The 11,116-nt window shown below is 34.1% G+C and overlaps 2 protein-coding genes across 3 annotated transcripts; both read right to left on the bottom strand.

Annotated features, from left to right (window-relative positions):
- Window positions 1–2,590: 2,590 nt before the first annotated feature.
- LOC130934651 (uncharacterized) lies at window positions 2,591–2,977 on the bottom strand. The gene has a single exon (XM_057864200.1). The coding sequence runs from the start codon at window positions 2,975–2,977 to the stop codon at window positions 2,591–2,593; it is 387 nt and encodes a 128-aa protein (XP_057720183.1).
- A 2,189-nt stretch (window positions 2,978–5,166) lies between these two features.
- On the bottom strand, window positions 5,167–7,974 carry LOC130935063 (uncharacterized). Of its 2 annotated transcripts, none has more exons than XM_057864619.1 (6): window positions 7,750–7,974; window positions 7,395–7,642; window positions 6,874–6,971; window positions 6,391–6,711; window positions 5,551–5,602; window positions 5,167–5,417 (listed from the first exon to the last, which is right to left on the bottom strand). In XM_057864619.1, the coding sequence occupies exons 2-6, from the start codon at window positions 7,625–7,627 to the stop codon at window positions 5,336–5,338; spliced, it is 786 nt and encodes a 261-aa protein (XP_057720602.1). In that variant the 5' UTR covers window positions 7,628–7,642; window positions 7,750–7,974; the 3' UTR covers window positions 5,167–5,335. The 2 variants fall into 2 exon arrangements, with proteins under 2 accessions (XP_057720602.1, XP_057720601.1); XM_057864618.1 differs by having other exon boundaries at window positions 7,395–7,645; window positions 7,750–7,961.
- Window positions 7,975–11,116: the final 3,142 nt, after the last annotated feature.

Below are 11,116 nucleotides of genomic sequence, written 5' to 3'. Positions count from 1 at the left end.
TCTATTATGCGTATCCAAATGCAACAATTTTATGATATTATCTAACAATGCAAACTTCAAATGGTTACCGTTTATTATATGGGAATTGGATCAAATAGAAGAATTCAGTAAAATAAGGAAGTAAGGAAGTGAGAGTCTAAATTAAGATGATAAAATTTATATATAAAAGATATAAATTTAATAGTAATTATATTTTTATTTTATTATTTTATAATTTTTTTATTTTAAAAGATTTTTTACCGAAAAATTTATGGATGATGTTATTTTCCTGTTGATTCTTTTGACAAGAGCACAGAAAGGTTATATGGTTAGGGGTGGCAACATACATCCTATTCGTGGGTACTCAATTCGACCTCATTCAATTGGATAAGGTACAAATAGGGTTTTCGTGCAGATCGAATAGAATACGGGTTGAGCTTCAATTACGGATAGCAAACGGGGAAGTGCGTCTCGCAAAAAATTCGTCTTCTGGCGGGCAAGCCCGTCTCGCCCCGCCTAATGAGGTGGTCCTGAAAATCTCATCCCACCCTGCCTAACGGCGGGTTGGTGGGCCAAACCTGCCAAAAAGCACTAAGCGGTGCGGTTAGGCGGACTTTCAAAGTGTTGTCGTCTCAATTTTCAGTCCGGCCTGCCTTTTTGGTGAGTTACGCGTGCCGGCCCGACGTGTTTAGCCCTGTTTGCCATCCCTAGCCTCAATCCTATCCGACCAATTCGAACGGGGCGGCTAGGGGTGGGTTTTTGCTCTACCCGACCCCGCCCCGCAGTACAACAACCCTCAGAAAACCCGCCCCGCTTCTACCCGCGGGTAGTAAAACATTGAACCCTAACCCGCTCTGCCTCTACCCGCCCCTATAATTATTAAAATCTAATAAATAAAATTAAATTTCAAAATTTATATAACTATCATCACATACATAACATAAATTAAAGTAAAAATTTAAATATGATACAATATTATTAATCATTTACTAATTATTTTACATATATTATACATATTATATATTAAAATTATATATATTATATATATATATAGTGGGGCGTGTAGGGGCAGGTATTACCTAAACTCCATCCCACCCCGCCCCTCCCAAGAACCCGTCCCGCTAAAAATCTGTCCCGATGCGGAGCGGGTAATTACCCACCCAGAGCAGGTAGGGACAGGGTGGGTACCACGAGTTCGGGTGATATTGTCATCCCTAATCTGCACCCTATATATGTATATGTTATATACTTATATAAAATATATTTTAAGCGGATGTTAAACTAAAGACCTCTCACTAAATATAAAAGATCCTTAACTATTAAAAAAATATTATTAATTGATAATTTAATTTTTTTTACATAAAAATCAGTTCTATTTTAAATTATCATTAATTTATATAATAATATTACATCTTTTTTATAATCTGTAGATAAAATCAAATATCCGCAAATTAAGAATGAGTAAAATTAGAATTGAGATATTCTCAACCTGCGAATAAAATATAATTGGATTTATATAAAATTTTATTCTATAGATAAATTTAGAATTGACTCCAAATTCTACTGTATCTATCCATTGCCATCTCTAGTAAGATCGTCACGATGGCACTAATGAATAGAATCTCGAATAAGGTGAGACCCAATAATGGCCAATACCTCAAACACAATAATGGCACAATAAAGTATATTAGTGTATTACTATTTTTTTATTTATTAAATATGTATAAAATGATAAACATAAAATTAATTGGAATAATAAATTATTTAAATAATAAATTTCGAGTTTAAGTTTTAAAAATAATGAAAAAATATATTTTATAAATTATATATGGCAAAAATATTAAAAAAAAAAGAAAGTTAGCATTAACTATTTCTATATTCTCATTAAATACCCTATAAATATAGATGTAGCAGTAGATTTAAAGAAGAGCAGCAGCTTATGTCAACAATGATTAATTAAGTTCGCTGCATCCAGGTAACACTTTTTAACTTTCAGGTCCGGTCAACAAAATTTTGCATCCTACTATCCTACTAATTATTTAAAGTAATTCTAATATTTGCACCACATTTTTAATATATTAAATACATTGTAAATTTTTATTTTTATTTATTTAATAAATACATTTTTCTTCTTAAAATAACTATTTTTTAGGTTCACTAAAATTAAATACTAGTTTAAAAAAATAAAATATAATAATATTAATTTTTGTGTTTTTGTCATTTGTCTATTATTTTCCGTTTCATGTCTTATTCTATTTTTAAAATGAAAAGACTAAATTATTTAATTAGTGGGCAACTTTTGGTAGGGAAAAAAAATCCAGAAGCAATTGGTAAATGAATTTAGAAAGTAAAGGAATTTTCCATGAACAAAAACCCAACCTAGTATGGAGGCAAAATTATACCTAGTATGATTGTTATTATTATTATATTTGGAAAGGGGAAGAAGGAGCACACAAAACAAAACTTTCTCAGCAAAAAGCTTAGCTTGTGCATTAAAAAGCAATGAAATTTAAGATAATATATATATCACAGGCCCTATGCTCTGCAGTTACAGTTGCACATTAATTGTATGAAATATGAAACTTTAGCATAAGAAAGAAATAATATAAAATTAAAAAGACTTAGCAACTTTATTATTAGAAAGAGTGGAGAACTCCTTTTCAAGATACTTCAAAGATGCAGGATTGACTTGCATGAACAAGTAGTTGCCAGCAAAGAGATCACCCAAATGAACTTGCCCATCCTTGAACCTTTTCAGAACCTTAGCATATGAAACTTTCATGGCAGAAACAACCCTTGCTTTCTTCCTCCATAGTCTTCTCAAGCTTGGAACTTTCACCCTAAACCTTCTTCTAAAATGTCTCCTTCTGAATCTGAACCAGCTGCTCCTTGCTGGCCTCAGATTCACTCTCTCTCTTTCCTCCTCAACTAACCCAGTTTCAGGTTTCAGCCTTTTGTAACGGAATTTGCTCATAGAAACCATTTGGATGGAAGACATGCTATGCTAGGCTTCACTTTATTTTATTTTATTTTATTTTTTCAATCGGAACTTGTTGAGATTGAGAGAATATATTGTTTTCTGAGTGGTTGGCTTTCTAACAATGTAATTAAAAGGTGACAGGACAGAGGGGGAAAGGGAAGGGTCGATGGCTTCTATCTTCGAAAGAAAAGGGTTTAGATGAATTGAGATTGTACAAGTTGTTGGAGTGAAATAAATGAAGGAGTGAAAGTTGTTGAGGCTATTCATATTTTTCGTTAAGTAATGAATTTTCCCACTTCCAAATTTGTTCATGTTTGTACTTATCCAATGAATCTATACCAAGCTTTCTCAATCAAACACTACTGCTGCTATTGAGAGAATTTTGTTAAGAGTAGTCATTGAATTAAATTAAGGTTTTTAATTTTTTTTAATAAAAATATTAATAAATATATCAAGAATTCTAATTATTTGGTTTTTTTTCAATAAAACTTTTTCATTTGAACACTTTAACTAATATCTTTAAAATATGTGTTCGCAAGACTTTTGAATTAATTATAGTCTTATAGAGAAATTTCTTGTGTGGTTGTATAACAAATTTAATAAATTGTTTTAGTATATTTATTTCAATTCACTCAAATTTACATATTTTACTTCAATTAAAGAAAAGGAAGCGAAGAAGATGAATAAATTGAGAAGTAAAATAATAATTTAAAAAAGAAAAAAAAAAAGCAAAGAGGGTGCGCAATTTTGGGGTTCACTTTTACATATAGCAGCACTGATTTAATTAGATTCACATGATTACTTCCTTCATTTCAATTTTATTGTCCAATTCACATGGTCAATTGTAATTATTCATTATTAATTTATTAATCTCTAAAAATAAAAAAATAGTTTTTAAAACTTGATAACTTTTACACGTGTGAGACTACTCTAATATCTTAAGGTAGCTTTTAGACCAGTTTGGCCAATTTAATTTTTATATGACATCCCGATTAAGACTTGTTACTAGACCATCCTACACAAGATGCTGGAAGTCTCTGTCCAGTTGTGGGCACAAAGAGCTGTACAAGTCCCACCTCGTTGAGAATTGAATCTCATGGAATAGTTTGCTTAGCTTCTTATTATACTCACCATATAATTTGTTTTATGATGGTCCAGCTTAGGAATTTATGTTAATAGGTTAGACTTTAGGTTGTTAACTAAAATTAGATTGGGGAAATAAATTCCCAAATAGGCAAACACAAAACCATAGTACGAATTACGATCATAGGCAACTCTTGCTTCTCGTTTAAGATTAGCAATTTAGCAGTGTAAGTTTCACGATACGTGGAGTAATAAAAGTGGATGGCAAGCAAGTTTTCTGTGACTTGCATGTTGCAATTTTTAATAACATGCTAGAAGATGACAAAATTAATAGCCACACGAAAGATCATCAATAAAGTGATTCTGTTGGCTTTTACATATTGTTAGGCTTTGATGTAATCGCCACCAAACTATGGTTCTTTCATCTGCGTTGTTTGGTTATTGTTCAATCAACTGGTCAAACGTGGAAACAAGATAAAACCAACAACATTGAACAAAGCCATTATTATACACAAAAAACAAGTATCACGTTTATGAGAAATCAATGACTCAATGTCATAGTTTATAAAACTACCGAATATCATAAACTTAAATATCAAGGTAAGTATACTTTAAGAATATTGCGTGTAACACGACAATCTGTAATTCACCATAACAATTCAGACACCATTTGCTGTAACAAGACCAGAGAGAATCACTTTGCCCCTACATATAGTACAATCTTGATGAATGTACAAAATAGGGTGCCTTCAATGAGGTTTGAAATTTTAAAGACTTTAAGCATACTACCCAAACTAGTCACTACTAAACTTCTAGTAGCTTAACAAAAATTCTCATATATTTGTACAAATTTTATAAAATAATCAAAATTTCAGAACATTATAAATTTTCAATTTTTTTCCCTTCAAATATTTATGAAAAACAAGTTGTAAGCTTATTCGTTTGAAAATCAAACAAAAGCACCCTTCATCTCATCAGAGATTATAGCTACAATAGTGTAACAGAAAAGGCTAATTAACTTAAATAAAACGTAAGGTTTATTAACTAGGAGTATATTAAGAATTCAGCCTCCTCAAAATAGTTGCAGCTGATATAACTGATTTAAAGGAATAACATAACAAGAATGGCAACCTCATAAAACAAATGCTTGCTTACTTGAAATCAAAATCATAAAATTCAGAAAATGCCACAGGCATCTGCTGAAGTAAATATCTTGATACGAGATGGTTTTGGCTGTTTAAGTTCTATCTTGCTCTAGTTTCTCTGCAACTAAACTAAACTTAACAAAATATATTATGTTTCATGGCTTTTCTTACTTTTCTTCTTTCTTGAAGCAAAGCTGCTTGGTCCAACTTCTATGGACATTCTTTTTGTCCTACAGGTAGGGAAGCAGAAATCAACAACATACTTAAGACAAGATGAAAAGTTGGAACTATTGTTTGTTACTGACTTGTCCTAAACACCAGAAATGATCTTATTTTGTTTAAATTCATAGGGAAGCAAAATACCTTGATGATAACTCTTCTGACTCTCTGCAACCCTCATCATCAGGAAAACCATCTATTAAAAAATTCGTCAACGCAGTTAGTAACTTAAGAGATGCCAACACTCATTATAATTTATAGTAAGGAATGATTAATACAATAACAATTAACTGAGTGTTGGGTATGCCTGTATCCTTAGATCAGTTTTTGCTGACTAGGTTTGTTTGTTTTGGGAGCAATAAAGAGGCAAATTTGTGGCATTGTGCATTATACACCATGACTGGAATAATTGGTTCAAGAGCAATGTATGCACCCTTAACGATAAGATTTTCAGGTCAAGAAGTTTAATGGGCTACAATTAGATGCTAAACCTCTATCTCCTATAAAGGCCGTGAGAGATTGGAATGCTATTCCTCTTTAGCAGGGGAAAAAGATTTTAGGATTTAGTACCATCCTTCTAGTTTTGTCATAATAATAATAATTCCTAACAGCAGATAATGTTTAACTAACACTTACCCTAAGGGCACTTCTTAAGTTGTCTAACGTAGAAAGTTCCTGAAAATCTAAAATGCTATATTTTGCAACGCATATGTTTTATAAAAAGCTTTAAAATTCTACGATGAATATCCTTAACAAGTGTCCTAATAGGACCTTGTAATATCTTGCAACAAATCGTCAATGTTTCTAATCAAGATTTTCATGCAATTTCTACTTTCTTCTTTTTATGCATTTTGGGTGTGCTCTTGACCAAAGTGAATTATTTATCATTAATCAATATGAGTAGTAATTCAACATCAGGCCTCAAACTGAATAACAAAGTTGAAGTTCTTTTGTTACTAAATATCATTTGAAGGGTACACGTACCAGTTATATCTCTTTCTCCCTCTTCAATTTCCTGCTCCGACTCTGAATCTGTGCCCCATCGATCTCCACCATCGTCATTGTCCCAACGTTCACCAACAGGAGGCATCCAGAAATCTTCCTCTTCGCAGGAGCTGCCCTCATTAGAAGGATCCCTAACTTCAGATATAATCTCTTCAACCCCCTTCTCCTTACTCTTCTCCTTCTTTTTCTTCTTCTTCTTCTTCTTCTTATCTTTTTTCCCACTATCTGCACTTTGGGGCTCCTCCGAGCATTCCACGCCTTCCATTCCATGACCTGCCAACTTCTGCTCTTCCTCTTGTTCTGTTTACATATAAGCTAATAATGCATCAATTAACATAGCATATTATAAAACCAATATGCATTCCCAAATCGTATATTCCGCAAACACTAGCACAAACACTAGATCTCATTCCATATCATCCAAACCAAAAACCGAGTGAGATAAAAGACACAACAACTAACCCAACTTATTGAGGAACCTCTTCCCAGTCATATGCTTCCAGATATGTTTCTCTGACTTATTCACCTTGTCTCCAGTTAGCTTACATATCACCTTTGAACTGGAACAAAAAAGGCAAAAGCTATGCCATTATGTTATCATTTACCGTTAAATTGTCAACAATCAACAGAGTCAAACAGCTACCACAATATAAAATAGGAACATTTATCAATTTTTTTTAGTTACACAATCATAGGCAAGAGAAACCCCAAATTCCATAGTAAATTATGCCTTACATATTCAGTTCATGTTTTATTTTATTTATTTGTTTATCAAAAATACTATATGCACACCAAAAATAAGTCAGTATGTATTTGTGTATAAATATATGTGTTGTTTAATTTATTTTCAATTTGTATTTTATATTTCAACATATACTCTGTACATGTGGTTGATTTAGCGAGTAATATTTGGTGTAGACATAGCATTATTGTTTATTTATTCTGTTGATCGAAAAAAGTAAGAAAGATAAGGGGTTAATTACCGGCAAAGAGGGTCTTGGTTGAACATATTGAGAGGTGGTTTATGATTGGACAATGCAAAATCGATGAGACCCAAACGGCACTTTTTGCTGCGAGAGTAAAAGTCTATGTCCTTGGAGAGGACCTCGTGACCAGTCTCTACGCACTTGAAACGGCCATTTCCCAGCTCGCTGAAGCTCGGGGACCCGAGAAGGTTCGCCCCTTCCTCTTTTCCACTCTCTTCAGCTGTCGCCATATCCCTCTTTCCAAGCTTCTAGGTAAACAATACAACAATCAGAAATTGGTAATTAATTTGCTCCTAAAGAACTAACGAAATTAAACAACAACAGCAGCAACAATAATGTAATTAAACAGTACCGGGAGGAGAGACAATGAACTTGCAGACGGCGGTGAAGCTCCACGACAGATGGCGAAGCTTGAGGAACGGCGGCGATTGCTGTAGGAACGGGGAGGGTTTGTTAAGACCAAGACTAGGGCCACGGCAAATTATCAAAATTGAAGATTGCTGAAAAAAAAAATTTAATTGAAGATATGATATAAAAAAATAGTTAAAATCTTCATCATTATCGTATCCAAGAAATTAGTCTCTAATAAAATCTCTCGACAAATTATTCCCTGATTTTTAGAATATTATCTCAATTAATTTTTGATAAAATAAAATAATCAATTAGTCTTTAGATTTTTAAAAAAATAGACAAATTAATCCCTAATTTTCATAAAACTTAATATGATTGGTGAGATTAAATTGTCTATGGTTTTAAAGTTAGAAATTAATTTATCTAATATTCTAAAGAATAAAAAATCAGTTTGTCAATTTTTTTATTAAAAAATCAGTAATTTACCCTTTTTATTAGGGGTTTTTTTTTTCCTGAATAATTACCCCATTGACAATATATATATATTAGCGTGATAATTCGTGCAATGCACGAGTTCACGTAACTTAAAACTTTTTAAAAAAAAATACTAAGAATATAACTAAAATATATTTTATAAAAATAAATATATTATATTAAATTTGGATAATTACAAAATTATCACTACATTAAAATAAAACAATAGAATACAACAATTATTCAATGTCAATAAATAGTATAACATGTTTTCTAAGATAATAAAAGATAATAAAATATAATAACAATTGTTAAGACATTAAAAAAATAGAAAAAAGAAGTTCAACAGAGATGTAGTTTACTATTACGTATAATCTTAAAAACACAGAACGTCAAGATACCTATTGATACCAAAACAAAATATTTACAGCATATATAAATTTGTTCATTAATCAAAAAATAAAATATGTCCAAAACAATTTAACATATAGTTCAAAATATCTATCAAACAGAGTTATATATAAGAGGCCTAACATCGTTGAATCGACAACTCTATTTGACGGTTAGGTAGTGTAACACCCTACCATACAGAGTCTTATGCTTAAGTCATAATTCAGAGATGGCAAGGTATTACGACCTCTAAAATAAAAATTTAGTACGTATAGTAGTATGAATGATTGACTATAACTAGGAGCCTTTGTAGAAAAAAGGGGTAAACAAGAAAAAAATCGCATCTCAAAAGCGCAACACTCCGATCGTTAACATAACGAACAAGGATAAACCAACGCGAGATTATATATATACAAAGGAGTGTCAAAAATAGGAATATCAAGACTCAAGATGCGGCTGCGAAGATAACCGGTCCGAGCATAGCAATATATACATATGGTAAAATAAGGAAAACCCCAAAGGAAACCCAAAGGGACACAAATACATAAAACCTATTCTCCAAAATCTCCCATAAGAGGAGTCATCACAGTTTGTATTATTTAATGGAGATAAAAGTATCTAAGCAAAACATATAAACTAAACAGAGTCCCCAAGAACAAGGAATCTTCGCGAATCTAGAAGTCTCCAGCATGCCTCAGCGGGAAACCTCACGTCTTGCATCTGAAAACCACAAAATCCGCATGGGTGAGAACCAGAGGTCCCCAACATGGTAACAGCTTCCACATATATAATACATAATAATGGAGGAAAGCCAAAGGCAATCCTAGAACTTCCTCCAGATAATTCAAAGCTTATAAACAAGCTAAACCATATAAGGGCATCTGACTAAAGATTCTTCAGTCTAACTAATACTTCCCTTTCCAATTCCTTCTCACCTCCCAACCACCAGCAGGAGTATAATGTAGCAAACACAGTTATATCAGGCAAAGAATATACAAATAGGAGCAGTTAAGACATTTAGACGATTAGCAAGTAATATGCAGTCAAATAGGCAATCTCAAACAATTCACATAGTATGCATATGATGAATGCCTGTCCCTAGTGGCTGATGATATCATCTTGTCGGTTATAGAGCCAACCCGACAAGTCCTGGTCGCTAACCATTGGACTGTCCCTCTGTCGCGCATCCCCAACTCGAGTTATACTCGTTATAAACTTGATCATAAACATGATCCATATCCATCACCCTCACTGGTGAATATTTCGGGGGCGAGCTCATCCGGGTCTTTCACAGTGCCCGGCCACACTTACGACATAGGGTCAATAGAGTCTCGAGCCTCCACCTGAAGCACGTGGTGGCTAGCCACTGCTTTCTCCCAGGGATCTCGTGCCTCTGATAGTGGAAGTGCAAATCTCAATTAGCAATAATTCAGCATAAACATGCATGAATTCTCATCCATGGATCAACATCCATATCAGCCATCCGGCTCACGGTTCAGTCCAGAACCAGCCAATATTCATATCATACACAGCCTTTCCGGCTCACGGTTAAATCCATAACCAGCCATCCGGCTCACGGTTAAATCCATAACCAGCCGTTTCATTAACAATTATAGCCTTTCGGCCCACGGCATAACAAGCACTTCCACCACCATCCTCCGCATCTCACATAATCATCTTGATCCTCATTGATCATTCATTTTTCCCTTGCTTCACTCGCAAGTTACCTCATTCACTAGCCCCTTTTTAATAGCTAGGCAGGTCATAATGATTTAAGACATAAATGGTGAGATCGGAGGCTTAGAAGTATGAGATTCGGCTTTTAAAACTCAAAAATCAACTTTGGGATGAAAACAGGGCCACGCGTACGCGCACTCCACGCGCACGCGTGGATGGCCTCAAAAACTCATCGACGCGCAAGCGTCATGCACGCTAACACGTGGATTAAAGATTTGCCAATCGACGCGCACGCGCCAACCACGCGTACGCGCGGGTGTTCTCGTGCCCCAGGCACAACACTGGCACAGTTCTGGCATAACTCTCTGGAAAATGGCTGGGCATTGGGTGCAGCACAATCGGCGCGCCTGCGCACATCACGCGCACGCGTGGATGGCGCTTTCTGGAAGATCGGCGCGTACGCGCCAGGTGCGCCCACGCGCAAGGGGTCATTCTGCTAAAAATTTTCTAAGTTAAAAGCTACAGAATTCACAGATTTAAACCCCAATCTTCCAACGGACATAACTTCCTCATTTTAAATCGTTTTTCACCCGTTCTTTGAACGGCATGGACATCCCGGATCCAATTTCATTTCTAAACAGATTTGGTACAAAACGGAGATCCGTAGTCCAAGTTATGTCCCGCCAAAGTGTGCCAAAAAACCATATTTTCATACAAAACCACAAAGTGCCAATTTCAAAACAAGCCATTTTCAACTCTTTTCAAAACCAATCAAAACATGCCAAGTTCATCCCTTTTCTTTGAAATCAATCAAAATATATCAAATT

Source organism: Arachis stenosperma, chromosome 6 (genome assembly GCF_014773155.1).
Source record: "Arachis stenosperma cultivar V10309 chromosome 6, arast.V10309.gnm1.PFL2, whole genome shotgun sequence".
Lineage (NCBI taxonomy): Eukaryota > Viridiplantae > Streptophyta > Magnoliopsida > Fabales > Fabaceae > Arachis > Arachis stenosperma.
The sequence above is the reverse complement of the archived record's forward strand: the minus strand, read 5'-3'. Positions and strand labels throughout refer to the sequence as shown.

Bases quoted from the DNA above. Each gene is read 5' to 3' on its own strand.
- LOC130934651 (XM_057864200.1), bottom strand. From the start codon at position 2,977: ATGTCTTCCATCCAAATGGTTTCTATGAGCAAATTCCGTTACAAAAGG.
- LOC130935063 (XM_057864619.1), bottom strand. From the start codon at position 7,627: ATGGCGACAGCTGAAGAGAGTGGAAAAGAGGAAGGGGCGAACCTTCTC. The intron at 6,972-7,394 runs GTAATTAACCCC...TTTTTGTTCCAG, and splicing joins AACCAAGACCCTCTTTGCCG to TTCAAAGGTGATATGTAAGC. The intron at 5,418-5,550 runs GTATTTTGCTTC...CCCTACCTGTAG, and splicing joins TCAGAAGAGTTATCATCAAG to GACAAAAAGAATGTCCATAG.